This window comes from Manis pentadactyla, chromosome 5 (genome assembly GCF_030020395.1).
Source record: "Manis pentadactyla isolate mManPen7 chromosome 5, mManPen7.hap1, whole genome shotgun sequence".
Classification (NCBI taxonomy): domain Eukaryota; kingdom Metazoa; phylum Chordata; class Mammalia; order Pholidota; family Manidae; genus Manis; species Manis pentadactyla.
This window is the reverse complement of record NC_080023.1, coordinates 32,266,969-32,293,010: the sequence shown is the minus strand read 5'-3', so window position 1 is coordinate 32,293,010 and position 26,042 is coordinate 32,266,969. Positions and strand designations below refer to the sequence as shown.

General features: G+C 39.2%; 1 protein-coding gene across 8 annotated transcripts in view; it reads right to left on the bottom strand.

Annotated features, from left to right (window-relative positions):
* Window positions 1-26,042, bottom strand: part of FAM114A1 (family with sequence similarity 114 member A1) — a 69,589-nt gene that overhangs the window by 32,418 nt on the left and 11,129 nt on the right. For 5 of the 8 annotated variants that reach the window (XM_057502151.1, XM_057502153.1, XM_036908476.2 and 2 more), the window contains exons 3-6: window positions 19,006-19,093; window positions 3,164-3,277; window positions 2,937-3,043; window positions 431-565 (exon numbers count right to left, since the gene is read on the bottom strand). In XM_057502151.1, the coding sequence (XP_057358134.1) occupies window positions 431-565; window positions 2,937-3,043; window positions 3,164-3,277; window positions 19,006-19,093 (444 nt within the window). Of the gene's footprint in view, window positions 1-430; window positions 566-2,936; window positions 3,044-3,163; window positions 3,278-19,005; window positions 19,094-26,042 lie in introns of those variants that run through there. The other 3 variants (XM_057502152.1, XM_036908477.2, XM_036908481.2) reach the window with 2 other exon arrangements.

Here is a 26,042-nt window from a genome sequence, read left to right as displayed (position 1 = left end):
ACTAAGACAAATGGCATAAATAGGTTAATCTTCAGAAATCATGAAGCAAATAAAGCAAAGGCACAAACAAGTGTGATTAGTGTGCTGCCATTTGGTCAAAAAGTATACATGTATAGTATGTGTGTGTGTGTCTAAGTGCAGCCACATACATCCATCTACATTAGCTATTACATCCATATCTATACACCTCTGTTTATATCTAGATGGTCATTCTGATAGACTCCGTAAGAAGCTGTTAATAGTGGTTGTCTTCCATGAGGAACTAAGTGGCTGGAGAAAGGTGTATTAGACACTCAATTGTTTTCATCCAACTATTTTGTGTCATTTGAATTTGAAGCATGTGCTTTAAAGTATCTATTAGAAAAAGTAAATAAAAACGTATTTACTTTATTGACCGAAAAAAAATAATTGCAAAAGTGTATAATCTCACCTGAGATAAGGAAACAGTTCTCTCCATGAGTGTCTTGGTCCGCTTAAAACCTGGGTCACTTTCTGCAAGGACATTCATGGTTTTTTTGCCGATGAATTCCAAAGCATCAAGGCCTCCAGTTAGGACACTTTTACCCTGCAGATGAGGTAACTGCATGAGATTAGACTTTTGATTTTGCTGTTGTGCAGCAGTTAGCAGCTCTAAAGGGAGCTATTTTCAAATATTAAAATCAATACAGAGTCACAATGTTTACTCATCAGGAGATTTATCATTCAGTTAATCTTATTTTCTTTTCCTTGGAAAAGCATATGTCATTTAATTTGTAGGACATACAATGTTATTAAAAAAGGATGCTTGGAAAAACCAAAGCAATGTTTGGGATTAATTTTACTGGCTCGGTGCATATGAATAGATATGTATCTAAGACATAAAATTAATAGGGAAACCAATTGCTATTTTCATTTGAAAAAATGTTAACCCGAGTAACAGAATTATTTGGAGCAGTCTATTAACATGTCAAATACTTTTGCCAATTTACAGGTTTCTTTAATCCAGGGCACTGGAGTGTAGAATCCTCAGGCTGTTTCTGATGGCTCTTGCATACTTTCAGAAACTAGCAATGACCGCCTATAATTAGTATATTCATGAAGTAAGACAGGTTGCTTTCCATATACTACTGGCTTTAGAAACTGTTCTATTGTACAGTTATTGCCCTGCAAATCTCTTTGCCAGGCATTGTTTTCCTTTAAAAAAAGTTCAAACCACCAAGATTTATTCACATAATCTGTTCATATATACAGCACCATTTACATTTCTGCCACATTGCAAAATATGTACACATACTCCAACGAATGGTATGCATAAATCAGTTTCTTTCTCCCTTACATGAATTTACATACATTATATTTTATTATATTATTACCTAAATGCATTTCCCAATCTACATAATACTGCTTCAATAGCAATATTTGATTTCACTGAATTAATACTCTTTATTAGTCATTTCCATCTTGGACCTTTTTTTCGGATTTGGGAAGCAATTGATAATCACACTATAAAAAAGATTTTAAGATACACATACTTTGGGAGAACAATGGGATATCAGCAATTCACACTTTTGTCTAGTGGGATTTATTTTCTCCTAACATCCTATGATGCATTACTTCAGTAGAGAATAAAATGGGAGACAGAAGGACACAGGGGCTCTGAGTAAGGGCAGACCTGGAAGGGGGTGGCTTGAGCTTGGGAAAGAGAGTACCATGAGGGTGGAGAGGACACAGAGAGAAACCAGAGGATGCTGAAGACCGACTCCCAGTGCCCTGCCCGGCCGCTCAGGGAGACCATAACTTCATTTCTTATCCCAGAGATATTGAAAGAGCTCCTTCCCATCGCAGCCCCACAAACTCACCCCTCATACTGGGTTTATATTGCCATTTGACTCCTCAAAAATATTTGCTGCTCCTCCTTCCCTCTACTTAGTCTAGAGGTCCTCAAGTAGCCAGGCAAGGAGGAGTCATTTTCAATTTCTGTTTGCCCTGACGCCAGAGTCTGGGTGCATTCCCAGCCCTCTCTTCTTCCCATATTGTACTCTCCTTGCCTGTTGTGTTGTCTCTGTCTTCCGGGATATTGTGTTCTCTAGTTTGTCAGCATATACCCAGCGCCTAGCATGGCTCCTGGCACACAGTGAGGGCTATGTACGAGGATAGCCCTAGGTATTAAAAGAAAAGCAAACAAACCATTTTTGTTTATTTAATGATTAAATGAATAAATTGGACATGAACCATATTTCTAGAAAAACCAGCTTGTTGGTTTCACATAGAAGAAAATAAACTTTTCTTCCTGACTCTAAAGACCGGCAAGCTGCCTCCTCTCAGGTGGGGTGCCTCCCCCTTTTTTCATTATTCATCAGTGTTTTGTTGCCAGTAACAAGGTTCTCGAAAAGGCAGGCAGGGCCTGGGTGGGGGTGGGGCAGTGCATAACTTAGGGTTTTTCAAGGAAGTGGGAGAGTGGGAATTGGGAGGTAGGGAGCAGAAGAATGTTGGTCTTAAGTTATCTGGAGACACTTCAGAAACATTCTGGGGATGTTGTTCCTGACTCCTTGCCAGAATTTTTTTTATTTGAATGGCTTTATAATTTTTCAAATTGAAGGTTAAGAGACACAGACCATCTAGGAAAAACAGCGGTCCCAGCCCTGTGAAAGAGCCCTCCCTCTGCCCCAACCAGGGGCTGTCCTTGCCACAGTTAGAAAGGACACTGTTACAACAGACTGAAAAATGTTCCTTCTAAGCAGCTCCTTTCTACTACACATAAAATATATTTCATTTTCCTTATTATTTTGGTGCCAGGGTTACACCTACTCTGCAGGAGAAAGCAAAACAAAACCATAACCCAAGTTATGAACAAGGCTATGTTTTCTCTGATGTATCTAGGTCACTGGTAAGTGTAGATTTCCAGAGAAGGAGCTGGAAGACACTAGGGAAATCAGAGGAAGCCGCTAATGACTTACTGTGTTTTGCACCACGTTGGTGATGGCTGACAGCATGCCCCGGGAGCCTGTCGAGGCAGAAGTGGGTGGGCTTTCTGTGGGGCTCTGATCTGTGGGCACATCAGCTACTAGAGAGAAAAACATCCTTTTAGAGTTAGTTTTGTGGATCTGAATTTTGGGATCTATTTGTGTACATAGTATAACACAGTCCAAGTCCAAGGAGCCCCCAAAACAAATACACCACTCACTTTGAGGGTCTCCATTTTCGGTATCAGGTTGGGCCCCTTCAGAGGAGCCGGAATTCACACCATGAATCCGTAGTGTGGCTCCTGCTTTTTCTTTGACTGCTGTCAATCCATGACCTGTTAGGAAATAAAACCAGGGTTCCTAAGTACAACAGAAATCCATGGTCTGCAAACTCTGTAGCTTATCTTGCAGAGCTGTTCAAGCTGTAGGTGCGCATCCCAGTTGTAAGAGAGCCTAGTAGTTGAAAGCATAGACTTCGCAATCCCTCGGATGTGGGATCACATGTCCAGTTTGAGCTCAGCTTTGCCACTGCCTAGCTGGGTGGCCTTGGAGAAGTCACCTTACCACCCCATGACTCAGCTTCTTCACTGGGTTGTTGTGAGGTGCAAATGAGATAAACATATGTCAAGTGCTCCAGATGCACTGTTACTCCTGTTTGCTTCTCACACTAGCAATAATATTCAAGATATTATCTGTGAATAGTGTCTGTCCCTGCTTTACCCTCTTCCATCTTCTCTACGCTCCTTGAGACAGGTACACAACATTCATTTTTATTAATTCCTGGCAGTTCTAGCCTATTGCAGATGCTCAATGAATATTTGTTGAATTGAAATCAGGTGAGCCTCAACATGCCCTTTCAAGGTGTTAGTCATTCCTCTAGTATGAAGAGTGCAGGGTCTCGAGCTGATGTGTCAAAATCAAAAGGCAGGTCAGTGGGAAAACCAGGAATGGTGCCCAACAGCTCTGACAGCTGTTTTAAGCAGTTCCAGACACAAGCTATGAAGTAGTTAGCAGGATGAAGGGTACTGGTTTTACTCCATATGAGTGGGGACAATACCCATATTCCCCAGAGCCCAGCATAACAGGTATTCAATAACCATTTGGTAAATACAAAGCTGACTTCTTATTCTCCACCCCCAACAACCCTTGGCCTGTCGAGAAATAGTACTGTCTACATTCTATTCTGGAGTGATTTTTTTTTTCTCCTTAGAGGCCCCTATGATGAGCTATAGCTTTTCTCAGAGTTCCCGAATGGAATGCAAATATTTATAGTCTACTGATGGTCCTAAGTGGCTGTTTGAATTCTAGAAGGAGAAACAGGCTGCCATCATCAGCTCACACCACCTTAGCACACAGAGAGAAACGAAAGATTTCACTAGGGCCATGGCTAACATCAGTTGTTAAACCCAAGGCAGCAGCAATATTAGGAAGAGTCCCAAGTCATGGCAGGATTTGAGAGCCAAAAAAAAACATATAGTCTTAGAAAGCACCGTTAATTACCAATTGTCCACTCCTGAATTAGAGAAAGACATGGATGTATCCCAAACCCAAATAGTAGTACTTTTACCAGTTGTAACTTTATCAGAACAATCTTAACATAGTCAGGACATTGATATTTACCAACTAGGCATAGGACTAATTATATCACTGGGAATCACCTGCCACTATACATCATTTAGAAATTTATTTACATGTTTACAACATTAATTACATACAGAAATATATGTCTATATTCATATGCAGCTCATTAGACATAGTTCAAATTCATTTCTGGCTTAGTTGGAAAAAAGATGCACTATAGCTGCTAAAACTGAGTTGAATGAATTCTCTCTAGCTTCTCTAGCATTTCAATAGAAACTTAGGAGAGTTCCAGTAACACATTTAAGCTGTAGGATACAATCATCTAACTTAGTTATATACTGAGTCCATCTTTTAAAAACACATGTATTTTCCAAAAGGAAGTAATGCATATCCAAATCTCAATCTAAATTCTCACGTAGATTTCTGAGAGCTAAAATCAAGAAATAAATGCATTTGAAAAGACTGGGAGGTATCTGCTACATCTTCTTTGCATAAACCATACAAGACAGATGATTTCACATCCTTCCCTGAGACCATTCAAGGTTTAAAGAATCTTATTGCCATTATCTCCTCTTTGACCTTCTGTATCCTTGCAAGTTAGGGCCATGTCTGATTCTTTGCCTAGGGAAGAACAGCTTCTCACCATCTCAGAACACAAATGATTATAAATATGTATGCGTAAGCCACCCCTAGAAAAATCACTTTGTTTCTGGAAGGAATCACCATTTTTATGTGCATATAAATGAGATGTGTCTAACAGACTTGACAATAGGCTGCTACTTACACACACACACACACACACACACACACACGAGCCACTTTAGTGAGGCATAATTGATGTACAAAGACTTGCATATATTTAAGGTTCCTACAATTATATTTTCTGATTAACAATTATTTTTTCTGAATTCTTTTGTTAGTTAAAGTACATTTTTACTGCATTCTACTAGAAATAAAAAGCTATGGTTTTTCAAGCTAAGGTTAAGACTCTACACCACACCCTACTTTGAAGAATAACTTCTAAAACTTTACTTAGTGTGACATCTAGTGCCCAGAACAAGGAAGTAATAATGCACAGAGTCATTGTTACCTTTCCACTGGGAGTTATTCATTCTGAGATATTGATTAGGTTCTACCATAGAAAAATAACAAATAGGAATAATACTATAGGGTATAGTTAATGGATCAGTTTTCTTACATGTCATCATGAACCCTAGTGTCCTCACAGGAATGAAACCCTTACAAATACCATGGTTCTAAAGACGGAATATTCTCTACCTCTTGACTTACTGCAGTAAAAAGAAGGTATTATAAAAAAGATAAGAACACTGTATAAATGCTGTGATACTGTATCATTTTAAAACAAATGTTAAATGATCAGCTGGTGTTTATTACCTACACCCTAGTGGAAAGTGCTGTACACTTAGGAGCCACAAGTCTTGTGGAGGAATTTTGGTTCCATCATTTATTAGCTGTGGTGATCTTGGTGAGTTACTTGACCTTTCTGAGTTCCTTTTGTGTCTTCACTGAAGGAGGATTGTAACACCTACCTCCCAGGATTTTGCAAGGTCACTGAGGAGAGAAATGTGAAACCCCTGGTATTGGTCAACATTTATTGAGACCTTACTGTGTCCCAGGCATGGACTAAATATTTTTAATACAGTAAACTATCTCATTTAATCTTCTCATTATGAGGTAAGGAATATTATAACCATTTCACAACTGAGAAAATGAGACCTGATAATATGAAGTTCCACATCTAAGGTCCCAAAGCCACTAAGTGGCAGAGGCAGGATTTGAACCCAGTCCTTCTGATTCTAGAACTCATAAGCTCAGTCACTAGGTTGTATTAAGAAAGCTTTACATGCCATTTACAAAGTTGACCAAATGTCATTTTAGCCCCATTTCTATAACTTGTGGGAAATCAGATGCTTGATCAGGAGCTTCTTCATCTTTAAAACATTGGTTTATGCTGAAATTAGCTTGACTTCCCTTACCGTGCCCAAGCAGCAGGGTGAGGGGAACCTCTGCAGTGAGATCTTCCTCTCACCCCGTCCCTCCCCACCATGCCTTGGACGGGCAGAGGCTGATGTTTATAGGGATCATCTCTGGCTGTGCGGATGCAGATCCCAAGACACTGTGCTGCTATCATACACCTCCAGTTTCATATTTTTCCCTAAGAACACTGTGATTTCACAAGCTCTCTTCTCATGAATTCCACCAAGTTCAAAACCCCACTGAAGTGCTCCACCCTTTCTAGAGTATGAAGATACTTGATGGTGGGAGAGTCCCTCTGACCAAGAGATAATTTAGGGGAGCATCAGCAGCTCTAGGAAGCACCCAGTTGCTTGCGTGGCTGTATGGGTACTTTCCGCTGGTCCCGCATGGCAAAGCTCCCCCAAGGAGGGCACCAGCTACGTCATTCATCGGGTTTCCCCCTTTTAGATTGCCTTCACTTTTAATAAAACATTTGCTTCTCTTTCATTTTTTTTCCTTTAGTTTTCTTTTTAAAAACGAATATGTATCCAGGGATGCAAGGATGGTACAACATTCGAAATCTATCAACATCATCCACCACATAAATAAAAAGAAAGACAAAAACTACATGATCATCTCCATAGATGCTGAAAAAGCATTCAACAAAATTCAACATCCATTCATAAAAACTCTCAACAAAATGGGTATACAGGGCAAGTACCTCAACATAATAAAGGCCATATATGATAAACCCACAGCCAACATCATACTGAACAGCGAGAAGCTGAAAGCTTTTCCTCTGAGATCGGAAACAAGACAGGGATGCCCACTCTCCCCACTGTTATTCAACATAGTACTGGAGGTCCTAGCCACAGCAATTAGACAAAACAAAGAAATACAAGGAATCCAAATTGGTAAAGAAGAAGTTAAACTGTCACTATTTGCAGATGACATGATATTGTACATAAAAACCCTAAAGACTCCACTCCAAAACTAATAGAACTGATATCAGAATACAGCAAAGTTGCAGGATACAAAATTAACACACAGAAATCTGTGGCTTTCCTATACACTAACAATGAACTAACACAAAGAGAAATCAGGAAAACAATTCCATTCACAATTGAATCAAAAAGAATAAAATACCTAGGAATAAACCTAACCAAGAAAATGAAAGACCTATACCCTGAAAACTATAAGACACTCTTAAGAGAAATTAAAGAGAACACTAACAAATGGAAACTCATCCCATGCTCTTGGCTAGGAAGAATTAATATAGTCAAAATGGCCATCCTGCCCAAAGCAATATACAGATTTGATGCAATCCCTATCAAATTACCAACATTCTTCAACAAACTGGAACAAATAGTTCAAAAATTCATATGGAGACACCAAAGACCCTGAATAGCCAAAGCAATCCTGAGACGGAAGACTAAAGTGGGGGGGGATCTCGCTCCCCAACTTCAAGCTCTACTACAGAGCCACAGTAATCAAGACAATTTGGTACTGGCACAAGAACAGACCCACAGACCAGTGGAACAGAATAGAGACTCCAGACATTAACCAAAACATATATGGTCAATTAATGTACAATAAAGGAGCCATGGACATACAATGGGGAAATGACAGTCTCTTCAACAGATGGTGCTGGCAAAACTGGACAGCTACATGTAATAGAATGAAACTGGATCACTGTCTAAACCCATACACAAAAGTAAATTCGAAATGGATCAAAGACCTGAATGTAAGTCATGAAACCATAAAACTCTTAGAAAAAAACATAGGCAAAAATCTCTTGGACATAAACATGAGTGACTTCTTCATGAACATATCTCCCCGGGCAAGGGAAACAAAAGCAAAAATGAACAAGTGGGACTATATCAAGCTGAAAAGCTTCTGTACAGCAAAGGACACCATCAATAAAACAAAAAGGTACCCTACAGTATGGGAGAATATATTCATAAATGACAGATCCGATAAAGGGTTGACATCCAAAATATATAAAGAGCTCATGCACCTCAACAAACAAAAAGCAAATAATTCAATTAAAAAATGGGCAAAGGAGCTGAACAGACACTTCTCCAAATAAGAAATTCAGATGGCCAACAGACACATGAAAAGATGCTCCACATCGCTAGTCATCAGAGAAATGCAAATTAAAACCACAATGAGATATCACTTCACACCAGTAAGGATCAACACCATCCAAAAGACAAACAACAACAAATGCTGGCTAGGTTGTGGAGAAAGGGGAACCCTCCTACACTGTTGGTGGGAATGTAAATTAGTTCAACCATTGTGGAAAGCAGTATGGAGGTTCCTCAAAAAGCTCAAAATAGAAATACTATTTGACCCAGGAATTCTACTTACAGGAATTTACCCTAAGAATGCAGAAGCCCAGTTTGAAAAAGACAGATCCACCCCTATGTTTATTGCAGCACCATTTACAATAGGCAAGAAATGGAAGCAACTTAAGTGTCCATCAGTAGATGAATGTATAAAGAAGAAGTGGTACATATACACAATGGAATACCATTCAGCCATAAGAAGAAAACAGATCCTACCATTTGCAACAACTTGGATGGAGCTAGAGGGTATTATGCCCAGTGAAATAAGCCAAGTGGAGAAAGAGAAATACCAAATGATTTCACTCATCTGTGGAGTATAAGAACAAAGGAAAAACTGAAGGAACAAAACAGCAGCAGAATCACAGAACTCAAGAATGGACTAACAGGTACCAAAGGGAAAGGGACTGGGGAGGATGGATGGGTAGGGAGGGATAAGGGTGGGGGAGAAGAAGGGGGGTATTAAGATTAGCATGCATGGGCGGGGTGGGAGAAAGGGGAGGGCTGTATAACACAGAGAAGACAAGTAGTGATTCTACAACATTTTGCTATGCTGATGGACAGTGACTGTAAAAGCGTTTATAGGGGGGACCTGGTATAGGGGAGAGCCTAGTAAACATAATATTCATCATGTAAGTGTAGATTAATGATAGCAAAAAAAAAAAAAGTAGTTCCTGTGTGGTAACCTCCAATGAGTTCTACACAATGGTATAAAGGGCATATAAAAGTGTAGGCAAAGGGTCTGTTTGTGTTTATACAGAGGATCAAAGCCTGATTTGGCTACCCAGAAAATCAATTAAGATACAATATGAAAAAGAACTTCCAACATCAGCACTCTCTGGAAGACTCATGCCAGAAGATGATCATCAAAAAACCCCAACAAAGATCCACGCGCTGCTACAGCTGTAAATGCACTCATCCCACCAGTTCCTGGACTTGCCATGGGAATGAAGAAGGAGATATCTAAGCTGGCCTGTGCATACAGTAAAACAACAAATCTGACTGGATCTATACTGTTGGAACTCAACCAAGAATTAGGAGAAGTGCAAATTGTAGCGCTCCAAAATCTTACAACTACAGCCTATCTACTGTTAAAAGAACATAAGGGATGTGAACAGTCCCCAGGAATGGATTGTTTTAATTTGTCTGATTTCTCTCAGACTGTTCAAGTTCAGTTGGACAATATCCACCATATCATAGATAAGTTTTCACAAATGCCTAAGGTGCCTAACTGGTTTTTCTTGGTTTCACTGGAGATGGCTGGTAATTATAGGTCTGCTTTGGTTATGTAACTGTACTCCTATTATGTTAATGTGTGTGCGCAATTTAATTAGTAGTTTAAAACCTATACATGCTGAAGTTACTCTACAAGAAGATATGTCAAAGAAATAATCAATCTTCCCATGTTTTCTTCCGCCTGCTACTTCTATAGCTTTTCTTCTTCCTTCCTAACTACAACCCTTAAATAGAATTCGTGCCTCATATCAAATTTACCGAGTATCATAATTCTTCCAAGTGGTAAAGATACCTCAAGACAAATGTTGGGCATAGAAGCCACAGGGCGTAAATATGCAAAGAAGTGAAAAGCTAACCTTTTCAAACAATAAGGCTTCTCTCTCACTTACCAACTTTACATTTCCCTGTATGGCCCCGGAAGATGACTGGTTAGCCAGAGACGGGTAAGATTCCTCAAGGGAGGAACAACCTAAGACAGGCACAGTCACAGGGGGGCCATCAGGTGAGAAATTGGGGATCAACAGAGGTGAGGCTTAGAACCTCACCCCCCCCCCCGTTCTGAGACAAATCTTCTGCATCCATGGATGTTTTATTGCCCTTGTCTAGCTTGGATTAACACATAGTCTACAGGCACACACCTGATCATCTACATTTGCTCTCTTACAACACTAAACTATGTTTGCTACCTTTATCTTGTATCTACCTACCACTTCAGCATTTTATTAAAAATTATAATAATAAAGAGAGAAATGTGGTATCCACATATAAATCAAGTATAAAAATCAAACAAATATTCATATTTGAACTGATTGTTTATAGTTCATAATGCATGAGCAAAACCGAAAGTTTCTGTGATGACTGCCCTTGTACTGTTCACCATGTAACTTATTCACTATGTAAGAATTTGTTCTCCATGTAAGAGCTTGTTTGTTATGTTTCAGAAGATTGGAGACTGACGAAAATTAGGCTTGGGGTAGATTAATGATTGTGCATTGAGCATTGACTTCCCTATATAGAATTTTATTGTTGTTAACAACCATTTGATCAATAAATATGAGAGATGCCCTCTCAAAAAAAAAAAAAAGTACAGACTTCCAATTGTAAAATAAGTAACCAGGATGTAATGTATAGCATAAGGAATATAGTCAAAATATTGTAACAACTTTGTATGGTGAGAGTTGTTAGCTAGAATTATCATGTATATAAATGTTGAATCACTGTGTTGTACACCTGAAACTAATGTAATACTGTGTGTCAACTACCCTTCAATAAAATATAATTATCTACAAAAAAAAAACCAAAAACAGCAGCAGAATCACAGAACCCAAGAATGGACTAACAGTTACCTAAGGGAAAGGGACTGGGGAGAATGGGAGGGAAGGGAGGGATAAGGGCAGGGAAAAAGAAAGGGGGCATTACGATTAGCATGTATAGTGTGGGGGGGGGCACGGGGAGGGCTGTGCAACACAGAGAGGACAAGTAGTGATTCTACAACATCTTACTACGCTGATGGACAGTGACTGTGAAGGGGTATGTTGGGGGGACTTGGTGAAGGGGGGAGCCTAGTAAACATAATGTTTTTCATGTAATTGTAGATTAATGATAACAAAATAAATAAATAAATAAATAAATAAATGAATATGTAAAAAAGACAACAAAATCTCATAATCTCACTTCTCTGATATATCTGGTTGATTATTAAAATAAAAAGATTTATAATATTAGCAAATTCAAAAGTATAGAAACATAAACAAAAGAAAGTAAACCATCTATTTTCTCCCTAGATAGCTTCCACTGACATCATAGGCAATAGAGTCTAGGACCTTATAAAGGCTATGGAAATATCTAAAACCTGAAAAATATTATTGGTTCTAACAGACATGAAAGAAAAACTACAAATTAGAAATTAAGTACTATTTACTTAAATGTATTCAATGGTGATATTAGGTCAACTAGTCAGCTATAGGTTCAAGTAAATTAAACTCTTACATAGTTATATATGTTATATATACAGTTATATATGTCATATATTTAATGAGGCATGGAGCTGTGTTTTATTATATTTGCTGTGACCTAAGGACTTCCAAAAGGAGGAGCGCTTGGAGTTCTTCCAGGACTCAGAGTGGCCCTGCCTTCCTATCTCCTTCTCCCTACGCCCTTCTAAAGGTAACAACTGTATCATTTGTTTCTTGTGATTCCTTTCAGGAAAAATTTAGAAAAGCCTATGCCTATGTATACATGCTCTGGACCTATTTTTTTCCACTTCACAATACACAGTGGAGGTCTCAGCACACGCAGACGGCAGTGGCCGTGTATGCAGCCTGGAACCAGTGTTCATCCTCCCTGCCGCAGTGGGGAGTGTTGTCTGCTGCCAGCTGTCAGCTGAATGCCTCCCTTTGTAAAGCCCTTTGCCAACGGAGAATTGGTTCCCCCAGGGCTGTACTACAGTGACTGGTCAATGGGGGAGTTGTTGATACAAAAGGTTGGCCCTGTGCATTCATGGGGAACATGTGTGAAGAGCCATCCCAACTCCCCAGCTCCCTATGGGATAGGCTGAGGCCTCTGTCTCAACTGCAGTGCAGTTCAGCTTCTCCCTCAGCCCAGTTCTGCTTCCTAATCCTTCCTTCTCTTGCAAGGCTTGCTCCTGAGAGCACTTCACAGTCAAACACCAGCACGTGAAGCCCAGCCACAGTCTTTCTCCTGGGCACCCAACCTAGAACACTGATCTACTTCATTCTTTTTAATGGTTGCATAGTATGCATTCCACTGAATGGCTATATCACAGTTCAATGTTCTCTATGATTGTTTCAAGTTTTTCACATATGCCTGGTGAATTCCCTCACATCTTTCAGGTCTTTACTAAAATACCATCTCATTAAGTTCTACCCCTCACCACCCTTTTAAAACTTTAACCTGTACTCCCTACTCCACCTTATATTTTTCATTGGCTTACTACTTTCTAGCCATCTATATAATTTTCCTATTCAGTTTGTGCACTGTTTATTGTCTATCTTCTTTAACTAGCATGTAAGATCTACTAGGGCAAGGGTCTGTCTCATTTGCTCACTGTTTTATCTCAACTGCCTAGGATAGTGCCTGGTAGATAAGCATTTGCCAAGTGAATTCTATATTGAACATCTCTGTGTATATATATATTAATGAACTTTTGCAAAGGATCAACAGTGTAACTGCTTAGTGTGTGCATTTAAAATTTAGTAATGCTCATGGCTTTTCTGAAAGTTGCACCAATTTATACTCTTCTTTGGGTGAGTTTTCAAGAAATAGAACAATTAAAAAATACTGACTATATTTCGGACTCTTCTAGCAATGAATTCAATATATTATAAAACTCTGTGAGGAGTATTTGTTTAGAAAAGCACAGACGTTGTTGTGGTTAACTAAAGGAAACTTCAGTGTAGCATAAAGAGCAGTCAATCAACGTTCCTTTTGAAAAAGTCTTCCCTCCCCATAACGATGGTTGATGTCCACTCTGTAGCCAGATACTCACTTCTCTTTAGATTCCAAATTGAAGAGATGTGTTTCTGAACTGATAGTGTTTGCCTAGTTGTCAAACAGAAATTCATTAACCCCCTGGGCCTTATTCATAGATCGTAAAGAATTGTGAACAAACTCCAAGCATTAATCTATTATTGTCTGTATCAATGATCATTGAGAATTTTCACATCATTAGCAATGTCACCTTCAAAAATGCATCCACGTGATATTGAAGGTGATTTACCCAGTTAGGAGTTCTCACTGTAGTACCATTTTGACAAGTTTGCCTCTCTCCGTAATAAACACTGCCATTATTTCTGACAGTGCTGGTAGAATGGTTTCATTAAAATGCACAGAAGGAAAAAACTGTAACTCAGGGAGAAGATGGGGAAAGGGGAGCAATAGTAACTTTGAAAAGGTAAATTGCAGACAGATAAACGTCTCCCTCTGCAGGTACTCTTGCATAAGGTGATTAGATGCATAAAACTGTCAAAACAGGAATTTTAAATAAACTTTTAGGACTTTCGTGGTATCTAGAAATAAAACTGCTCTGTTCTACAACAGAATCTTTAGCTTGGTATATTAGTATATGTTTTAGCATTGTGGACTTTCATTTTGATTGGTCTATCACTTAGCTTGGCCATATTTTCCAGGCATAAGTCAGGTCTCTAAGATGCTTGTGGGAAATCACATCTGATTCTCACAACATCACTTTGAAATTATCATCAAAAATTTTCTTTTTTACATTTTCCTTGCTCCTCTGGTTTCTGCCTAGGTCTTAAATAATAACCATTTCATTGTATTTTATCAACTTGTTCAAAGGTATGGGTGGCAGGTGATCAAGTCTTAGAATGCGACGGTAGTGGAGGAAATGTGTGAATTATGGCCTCTCCAAAAATAATTGTTGGTTGAGAAATGTTTTATTTTATATAGTATTGGGAAAGTCACTTTTTCTCATTTTCCTTTAACTTTGGGGCCAAAATAGTGAGGCAAAAGACAAAATATAAAGATACAGATAGCAAAAAGGCAATTTTCTGTATTTTTCCACTAGCACAGTGAGTACAAATATCTTTCTTCTTCTTTATATAGCCACAGATTATGGAATCATCATATCCCAGCGGTTGGAAGGAATCAGAATTTCTCAAGTTCTCCCATCCACTTATTTTCAAACAAGGAAGCTGAGTCTCAGAGAAGTCAAGGGCATGGTGTACTTATTGACAGTCCTTCAGTCAGGACCAGGTCTCAGGTCTTAGGACTCCTGGTACAGTGCTCTTTCCAAGAGAGTACCATTTCCAAAGATTTCCACTCTCCAATTACTTTCTTGCCAACTCTAAACAGTTCTAACTATTGTGAATGCAGTTTTTCAGCAACCGTAAGAAGTACTGGTTTCTATTTCCAGTGCTCAACTGACAGCTCTGTGTCCTGTTTTGGACTATGTGTTTTTCACTCCTGTCTGCAACTGGAATTACCCCAGGGCAACATGAGGTTTTTTGAGTGTGAATCAGTTGCAATGGAATTCGTGGTTATTTTCTTTCTTTACTTCCCACAGGCAATCTATAAACCTTCAAGAGCTTGGCTACTGCTGCGAGTGCTCTGTTTTCCCGTAAGTTTCTTTGCCTTGTGATAATAACCTGCTAATGCTGCACAGTCCGAGTGCATATTATGCTTCTCTTTATCTCAATGTAGCAGTTCAAAAACCACAGACCATAACCCAGGATGGCAACCTTAACTTCTTAAAGCCTCTGTCCACAGATGGTTGAACCCTATTCCAGCCCTCTGTTTTGGGCTGTGAGTCCAACTCTGGCACGTCTCCATTTGCAGGACTCTTGTTATCTCTGTTTATCTTTTGACCATTGACTGTTTCTAGCCTTGGATCTACAACTTCAGCCTCCCCTTACGCTTCAAGTTCTACTTGTCTATCAAGGCTGCAAAGATACTTTTCTAAGGTACATACTGCTATTGTTTTAGCTACTATTACTATGTAAAGTCACAGCACATCTTGACCAGAAATCTTCAAAATATGCCTCAGGGACAGCTAAGGGATGGTATTTAGTTACATTGCTATTGCATTCATTTGGGTTGTGATGATCAGTGGTGATGAACGAGTTTAATCTTTACTTTTCTAAAGACAGTTTCAATTTATCCAACAGGATTCTGTCTTAGAATGAGCATCAGCATTTCAAAATGTCTTCAGTGTCCCCTGTGTGTGTGTGCCCTTTGGCCATTGGGAATGCAAACAAGAGAAAAATACCAAGATTCAAACACCTTTCAAAAGTCCAACATGTAGTAGAACCATGAAAAAGACTCAGTCTCTGCAGTTGGTGGTGTAACTGATAGGGATTTCAAACAGAAAAGGGAAGTATGGTAGGCAGTGCTGAGAGACTGCCCCCAATATTCCAGCCTCCTGGTATACACAGCCTGTGTAATCCCCTCTCCTTGGAGTGTGGGCAGGATTGTAAATATGATGGGGTTTCATTCCTATGATTGGGTGACATTGAATGGCAAAGACAAAGGGGTTTTTCAGATGTAATTATGGTCCTTAGCTGAATTTGAGTTAATCCAAGGAGAGCTCATCCTGGATAGGCCTGAACAAATCAGGTGCACCTTTTAAAGGGACTGGGCCTTCCTAAAAGGGGAGAGATTGAAGCAGGAGAGATTGTCCTGCTGGCTTTGAAGAAGGACCTGATGGCAGCCTCTAGGAGCTGAGAGTGACCCCAGGCCGATAACCAATAAGAAAACCAGGGTGTCAGCCCTACAGTTGCAAGGAACTGAATTCTGCCAACAACCTGAATAACCCTGAAACATCAGATGAAAAGCAGCTAGTTGACAACTTGATTTCAGCCTGGATAAGTCACTAAGCAGAGAAACTAGCTATCCCATACCTGAACTTCTGACCCACAGACTGTGAGATAATTGGTGTATGATGTTTTAAGTCTCTAAATTTGTTATACAGCAATAACAATGAATACAAGAGGGTATACTGAACTTCATTCTGATATTTTATGGGATGATGTGCCAATGCCATACCCTCTCAGAGAAAACATGCCTCCACCAACCACAGGCAGGAAAGTGGCCATAATGGCTAGTACAGCGATCATGCTGGCCCATGGGCAGTGATCTCCCTTAGCTCCTCTGGATCAGTTACTGTACAGAGCCAGAGCCAGGTAAGAACAATCAGAAGTTTTAAGTGGTTGTGACATTAACAAGATACAACATTTATCATCTTTCAGGTGCCTTCAACAAAGGGAAAACTTCAAGAATAACACCAAACACAAGCACCAGCTACATATTAAGACGCTGACTTTAGACCAAGTTAAAAGATGAATGCCTACCAGGATGGGGTGGGACTTGCCACAGGAATCACATCTTGCTTTTTAAGCAGTATAAAACCAGCATCATCTACAGGTTATGCTTGAACCAGGTAACAAAACCCAGAGGCCTTAGAGCACAGGCCACTGGACCAAGGCTGCACTAGGCAATATTCGTGGAAAGGTCAGATTACAGCAGGACATCTAAGAAGATAATGGAGAGTAAATTCAACAGGCAAGCTGTCAGTTAGTGGATGGAAAACTTTGTAAGGATCCAGCAAAGGCCAAAGTCAAACGATGAGGGGTAGCCAAAGACTAATGAGAAACAATAGCAAACAGACCAACCGGGGCAGAGCAGTTATAGGCAGGTACACCTGTAAGTGCACAAAAACACCTTTAAGTAAGTGCTACCCACAGGACAGTTGATTTTTGTATTTCCTGCGAAACGAACTTATATTTAAAATTTTAATGAGAAGGTAAATGGTAGATCCTTTATAATAGAAACTTCTGAAGCACAGAATTCATTATAACCTGGAGCAGTTCTGGGCTTCATTATATCTGGAAGCACTCAGAACACTTTAATGTTTTACGACATGAGCCATGAGGAGAGCTGTATCATTTGGTGACCATATTACATACTGTTACATGACTTAATGTCAATTTCAAAAACTTTTAGACTCTATAATTTCAGTTTAGGGCTCAAAAAACATGCCACTCCCAAGTGCTGCCAGTGACAGGATCCAACTGACAGCCACTAAAAGCTCAAATATTTTCTCTAGGAAGCAGGATGCCTGCAGGTGCTTGTCACCCTCTTGTGAAGAGACTCTGTCCTGTTCAGAAAACAAAACAGGCTCCTCCACTTTAACTTGGTTAACTTTGCCAGCTGTATCGCAATATCCATGGCGTACCTCTCTTCAACGACAGAGAGGTCAACATTTATTTAGCCACCATCTACTTCTTGCCAGAGCTCTCCTGACATCTAACAGACATAGAAATGGAGAAATGCAATCTATCCATTCTTCTAGGCAGTTTAAATTCTATCAGATTAAATATCTGGTCTTTCAACTGTTTGTGACCATCCACTGGAGTGGGAAAGAGACCTTCAGGCCTTTGTCTCCCTTCCCATCCCTCCAGGTTTTAGGACTAACCGAACTGGACCAGTTCATGTCCTATCATAAGATGGCCATGGCCTCGAGGGTACCTAAGTCAGCTATGTCACCTGCAGCTTCCCCGTCCTTCTCCTTGCTCTCCACCTTCAACATGAAATGCCTTTGCTAAATTATCTTAGACACATCACTGTTATACCTTCAGTTTTCATGAAGAATGTATACAGGAATGGTCACACGAAGAATACTTTGGCAAACGTGCACTGATGAAGACACTGCCCAATATATTTTCTCTTTGTATAGGAGCCAATACAAGAAATTTCTTAAGAAATTTAATACCAGGGAAATTAATTTATCTAGATAAACTAAGTTTTGGCTTGTTGTTCAAAGATAAATAGATGACCTATTGGTAGCTGAGAATCTCAGAGTTAAGGTCAATGCTCAGCTACAGTGACTCTATTAGCTTGGGGTGTGTGTGTAATAGATATCCTTCATACCTGCATATTTGTTGAGTTTGTATTTCATTGCTCTGTTGTCCAAGTGCCTTTTGTGGACACACCTCAAATCCTTTTAGGGAGTAGGTTAGTTGTACATTTTAAAACATTCAAGCAGGATGATAAATACAAGGCTTGAAGGATATATTATGAAAGAGAATATATTATAAATATAAAAACATTTTATATTTTAAGAAGCAATATAATATAATGTTTAAAAACCATACAACTTGGTTAAAATCTCAACCCAGCTACTCCTGACTTTGGACAAGGTCTTAGCCCATGATTCAGATTCCTTATCTCTAAAATGGAGGAAATAGGAATCCGTCCTTACAGGGTTAGTTTGAAGAACAAATGTATTAACATACATGAAGTACTTGGAACAGTAAGCACTAAAAATGACTTGCTCTTATTATACCATGGGCTAATGTTAAACTCTCTCAAGCACATGGTGTGATCAAAATGTCATACCTATTAGGTATGTGAACTTTATCTATTTAAAAGCAACATATAATGCTTACCTACTGTGGCTGATGCTGATGAGAGCAGAGATTTGCCCCAGGAGCCCCAGCCTGCCCAACCTCCTCCATGTGGAGGGGAATCCACAGCCTGTAGAAACAGAGATTAGCCACAAGATCAGCAATTCAGTTTATCCCTGAGTGGAGAAACACCCATTGGTTGAAATAAAAGGAAAAAACTTTTAAAAATCACCAACAACCATTTCTCATTGGCTTATAGTTTACATGGGCCATAAAAGAATATACCAACCCACATTTTAATCTGTACTTTGGAAGCAAATTGATCAGAAGTGGTGTTGGCTTCTGAGGACTTGGCTTGAAATGAGAAGACAGGGTTTGATACTAACCAAGACCCAAATCTCCCGTTATCTGGAAGACAGGGACCAGGGTGGTAGAGGGAAAGGACTTAATACATCAGGGCACAGAGTGATTTGAAAATTTCAAACTCAGGTATCTTTTATATAACTGAACAAATATTCTCTTCAAGGTATAGTTAACTTTCAAATCTCTGGGGTGGTAGGAGGGAGCTTTGGCATGGATGACAGGCAAAGCGTCCAGAAAAATATCAGTAACCTCGGGATAGGAAGCAGCAACAGGTCAAGGTGTCTACTCCATTCACAGTGACCCCTGTAACTATGTCGCTCACTGTCCCTGGGCTCTGCGGATTCGAATTCTTTTGCCGAGGTATTGGACTGGGACTGAGAGATTCTGTTTCAGTTTGAGCTGGAAGCTTGAATAGAAGATGAAAACTCAGGCAATGAAGGGTGACCGTATTCTATCCACCATGCAGACTACGGATTAAGAGAAAGCAGAGTGAACAGAATGCAGGAGCTATGCTCAGAGAAGCTGTCTGAATCACTGGTAGCTTCTCAGTCTCTGGTTCTTGTCTTTCAAGGCCCTGCTGCCTGCTGATCTTTGGGTTCCATGAGATCCCTCCACAATCAGTCAGTCAGTCCAGCTCTCTTTTTTAAAAACGTTTTGTTCACTGATGTATCCTCAGAGCCTAAAAGAGCACATAGCATAGAAAGAGTACATGGCATTTATTTGTTGAATAAATGGCTGACATTCATCCACTTTCTTAGGTGTACAATAGTTCTTCTTACTTGCACCAATGAATCCTGACTCAATTAGTAGAACCACAGCTTTCCCTTATGCAGAAATACATTCTAGAAAATGGGCAAAAATACATTAGGGGTTAATATATAAGGAGCTGGAGAATCACAGGTCTTTCATAAGAAAGGAAGGAAGGAAGGGAGGAAGGGAGAGAGGAAGAAAGAAAGTTAAGGAGGATGTGAAAACTACCTACAGTCTGCAAATTTTCTATCTTTTGACCCAAGCCTGATCCATTAGTCCCCAACTCCTTCCATCTTTGGTGGGTAAGGGTGGCCATATGAAACAGTATTAATTACAGACAGAAAAGGGAAAAGGTTTGCTTTCATGATAAATTACATAGCTATAGATGGTTTCAACTGTTCCCCCCCACCTCTTTCCTGTTCTGAATGTGGACATGATGCCTGAAACTGAAGCAGCCCTTTTTGCTGTCATGAAGGAAAGGCCAGGGAATCACAGGGTCACTGATCCTGACACTGCTGACCTGCTAAGACAATGTAAGTAGTTTCCATCTCCATCCTTTCTGTTAAGTGAAAAAAAAATTGCTTATTTTGTGAGCTACTATATGTTGGATTTTTGTTACTTGCACCCGAACACATTCCTAACTGATTCACCTAAAAAATATCAAGCACCATCCATCAGTGTAGACTACAGGGCAAAAGAAAAGGTTATGGACTTAAACTGCTTGGGTTTGACTCTAGGCTCTACCATTTTGGGCAACAAGTTACTCAAGTCTTTAAAGTGATTATTTACTCATTACAAAATGCAAGGTATGGTAGCATAAGAACCAATAACCTCACAGGGTTATTGAGACAATTAAAGGAAATAATTCACATAAAGCTTTGAGCATAGTGCTTAATAAATACTCTATCAATGTTAACTAGTAATAATAATAATAAGAAACTACATTTTTAACACTAAGAAGCAAAAAGCTTATAAAGTTGGCTTCCACGTTTTTTCTGTCTGGAAACAATGAGAAGCTTGTTAATATGAATGGAAACACTCATGATTCATGACTATCTGCTTTAATTTTTGTGTCTACATTGATTTACTTCACTTCTACAATGGAAGCAGTGGCAATTTTATACCATCATGAAGACAGCTGTAAGTTGGTGATTAATATCATTCTTTCATGGGATAAATCACTACCTGTGTGATTAGGGAGAGTTAATACACTTAGGGTGGACAACTTCTGATAATATTTAATATACTCTGACAGCTGGTAATTGACTAGCAAATGGAAATAAATGTTAAATGAGTCTAGAAATTTTTGCAGTATGATTACTTCAATTGCGTTATTAATAAAGTGCCTTTGACATTGAGCTGTGACCTCATGATCAGCTACAAAGAATATTTGTGTCAATGGCAAATACTTAAATGATTAAGTGTGCACATTCAATATAAAAACTATATAAACTAGATGTTCAATATGAATTATAAATATATCTCATCTTGAGTATTGTCTCCACTTTAAATGGCTTTAACGCTGCACACTTATGAGACTATGAAGTAGGCAGCGTGGATCTACTAAGAACTCCCATTACCAAATACAGTTATTGTAAAACTTCTTTCTCACACTCACCCCATGTAAACCCCCCCACTTCCTTTAACAGACAAGACAGCATCACATCCTAATTCACAGAGGAAACAGAAACCACCTCATGAGAACTCTCTTCACTTCCTGCCTCCTCCCCCAAACTCTCAGAAGAATGACATCATATTACAACAGCAAATCAGACTTGGAGTGATCAGAATCAAGATTCCATCAAATTCAAAGTTCCTTAAATAGTAAAGACATTTGCATAGCAGGTGTTCCATTTTAATACAGATCTTTATCATTACATAGAAAACACATTTATTTATTTCAGGTGATCAAGTTCCAAGGTATATATAATTCAATAGAAAAAAATGTACAAATCTTAGAATTCTATCAAGGTCAAAAGTCTGTGACACTTAGATGGGAATATAGGTGCTGTCTTAAGATCAAAGATCAACCTGGTTGTCCTATATTTCCTCAGATCAAGAATCAAATACTAATTCTAATTTGCATAACTTATATCTAGGGGTGTGTGGGCAATGGGAGCTGTGGGAACAAACCCTTTTTAAGTTTCCTAACTCATGCCATAGCTGCTCTAAAAAGGGGCTTAGGGGACATTGGGGAGGAGGTAAATTACTCTGGATCCCTAGAGTTCTGTCAAAATATTTGCTTGAAAATGGCCTCAGTTAATTCCAGGTAATTTTCTTCCTTGGTGACTATGAATCATTCAATTCTGAGAAGATTTAAAATTAAATATGGAAAGGTTTAAAGCACCTAAGTCATGTTACTAATATTTTCATGCATATTTGGTCTCTTCTTTACTATTAATATTTAAGGAACTTGACAAATTAGAGTGGCAATTTTTGAAAACCAATTTAAAATGAATAACTGAATTATTAGACTTCTGATTTTAAGTTGAAATCATCCTAAGTTTATAGTATTATAACATCTAAGAGGTCTTTAGGTCCACTCTACAAATTTAATTTAGTAGATTTATAGCAATTCTTAAGTTCTCAGCAAGGTTTTGTTTAAGTCAATAAATGATGTACTTAAAAAGGAAATAGGATATATTACATTTGTGAATGGAATATAAAAATATTTGAATGTGTTTAAACTGGTAAAAATGACCGAGCATTAATCAAAAACTCCCTTGAAAGTGACTGTTCAATTTTGCTAGACTTCTAAATAGAGTAAGATTTGTGAGATGAACAGAAAGCTTAGGATGAGCTGAATTTTTGTATTTGGAACCTTAATAAATTGAACATTAATTGTTCAAACCAAATTAAAAATTAATTAAGAGTCTGAGTTGTCCTTTTTATACACAAAACATACACTAGCCTATACCAGAAACCCATCTAAACACAAATCTAACTTACCTGACCCCTGCTCCCCCAACTACTTTCTTCCCTTCTCTCATTTGGAAGTGATGTCCTCCTCTTCGCTGAAATGATCACATCCACTCGAACTCCTCTGGGCCTGGGGTGGTTTTTTTCCCCTTCTTTCCTGGCTTTTCAGCCTTTCTCTATTGGCTACTTCCTGCACTTAATCATGCACATGATTCCTCCATCTTAAAACCAACAAATGGAAATCATGATAAAACATTTCTATCAAACAAACCTGGTTTCTGCTCTACATCTTTCTTCCCCTCCTCTTAAGAAAAAAGTTCCTACCTTCTATACCCACCCTCCCTTCTCTCCTCCCCGACCGCAGTCACTCTCCCATGGCTACCACTTCATGAAACCATTCTCAGCAAGGCCACATTGGCTTCCTTGTTGTCAAAGCCATGGCTCATTTTACTCATTTTATTTCTTGACCTTTCAGTAGCAGAGGAAGCTCAACCACTTTTACATTCTTACAACACTCTATTCTGATGGCTTCCATGCCCTATCTCCTAACTTACTTTTTTTGTTCATCCTTTATTATGATTTTAGTTTACTTTTGAAAGTTTCTGTATGCATATTATCTTATGGAGGCTCCTTAGATTAACCTACAATCTCACTGCTGCCAGCATTCCAATAAAATATGCATAGTCCAGGGTCAGCTGGCATCCTAATCAGAATAGCTATACTCCAGAGGCAGCTATAAAGAGCACTTCTATTATCTACAGCTCTGTTAACACCTGATGCTTTGCTAATTAGTATACCGAATTGCAGAAATGGGTTTTAACTGGTAAACATGGTGGACTATTAAATTAGCATTCTGATATCTGAAAAGGGTTCTAGATGGTGAAATTAAAAGTATTCAAGATTTGTGGATGGTTAAGTATATTTCAGAGCCTCTTTCTGCCTTTATATGAACTGGGTATAAGAAAGGATTTTGCCTTGTGCTAAATGGTTTCCATCCAGCTCTGAACTCTGGGGAATTCTGGTTTCTTGATGCCAGCTATAAGGGAAAAAATCCCACCTCCAGAATGATAGGCATTGGCTTGAGTGAAGCTTTACACTCAGGGTGGTGGTCAAAGCACCTAAGAGGACAGAATCATAGGGCATTCCAAGCCTACGTGAAAAACAGTTCTCATGAACTGCTCTTAACTTTCTTGTTAATTGCTTAATTTAAAAGTCTCAGTATGGCACAATGTAAATTGAGATTTGATTTCACTTATAGAATGTGATGGTGAGATTATGGAGAGAAGAGGTAACTCTCACTATCTAAACTTTGCTGGCTACCATATCAAAAAGATCTGCCATAAAGAATCTTAAGAGCTGTGTGCGACCAAATTGGGTCAGAGACAGGAGCATTCCAGGACCAAGTCCTTGGTCTCTGTGCTTCTTTATTTAAATATAACTTCTGGGAAGTCTTACCCTCTTCCATTACCTAAGTAGCATCCAAGTCCTGACGGCTTCTAAATCTGTCTCTTTCCTAGGCTCCAGACCATTAAAACCAACTGTCCACAAAATATCTTCACTTGGGTGTCCCATGGCATGTTCAATACTAGACTCACCATCTTCTCAATCTCACCTGGTCCCCCAACTAACCCTTCCTCTGTCCTAGCATTAGCGGTTCCCAAACACTGGTCCACAGACTGACTGCAAGAACATCCTCTAGGGAATGTATTGAAAATATAGAGTCTTGACATCCACTGTGATCTTTTGAATAAGAATATCTCAGTGTAGAGCCCAGGAATCTGAATTTTAACAAGCTCCCCAAGTGATTCCAGTACACCACTAGGTTTAGGAAGTGCTGCCCTATGGTTGAATGGCACCAGCATCTGTCTGGTTGTCCAAGCTAAAATCTGAGTGCCGTTATGTAAAGCAGGCTTAAAAGAGCAAATATGCAAACAAAATGGAAGCCAACTCCACTCACTCATTTAAGAGGCAAAAACCTGTCATCAGCATTTCTTAGCTTATGTTCTCTCTTCTTTGTCTCCCTCAAGAACAATTTAATAGCTCTTAAACATTTTGCTTTTCCTTTCTAGGGAGAGATACATTGGTAGTCAATGCTTTCCTTCAAGAGCATCTCAAAGCAACACAGTAATATTGAAATTATTTACCTTAATAATTGGTCTTATGAGTTGGTTTTGGTCAGTAAGGTTGAGTCTTTTGTACTCTGGGTAACATTTCTAGGCGTTAAAATTTATATAAATTTCATCTAGATTGGATCTCTTAGTATATACTGAGGTCCTGCAAAATCTCTGGGAATAAATGCCACTCCTGATTGGCACCCAAGACAAACTTCTCTGAATTGAGGCTGAAGACTTTCTTGACTCCTCCTTCCTTGAGACTGATTTAACTGTTTCGTCTAAGTCTTCCCTGTGCCTGTCCTATCTAGTACTACAGGGAAAACTGTAATTGCTTTTGTACAGTACTGCCTTCCCCAACTAGGCTGTAGGCACCCTGAAGACAGTTGCAAGAGCCAGATTCCTGGGAATAACACATGTTGTTACAGGGTTGGTAAGGCCTTAGAGAGTCTAGTCCAACCTGCAAAGCTCAAGCGAGCATTTCTCATGGGTGCTGGACAGTGGATTCAATGGCTTCTAGTCTGTGTATCACAATGGACCAGAAAGAGAAGGAGCACCAAAAATAGAGAGAGCTTCGCTGAGTGCATGAACTGTGAACAGTGTGATCCTTCAAAGCTGGCAGAGCCACTGTCCTCCTGCTCTTCCCCAGGCCTCCTCCTAGTCACACCATCCTTCCTGCCAAGCTATGGCTGCCATGCTGACTCAGGCAAAGGGGAAGCCAATGATGTGGATTTTAAGGGGACCCAGACCCAAAGGAACTATGCAGATACAAATCACTTGGGGAAAAACAGATACATTTACACATATTATCACAAAATCGAGTGTGTCCTAGACAATACTGGTTTATACTTCCTCAAAGGCTTATCTGCTGTTTTGTTTTTTTAAAAAATATTTTCCAAGAGAGGTTTTAAAGGGGTGTTGAGGCTCTTTTAGGCT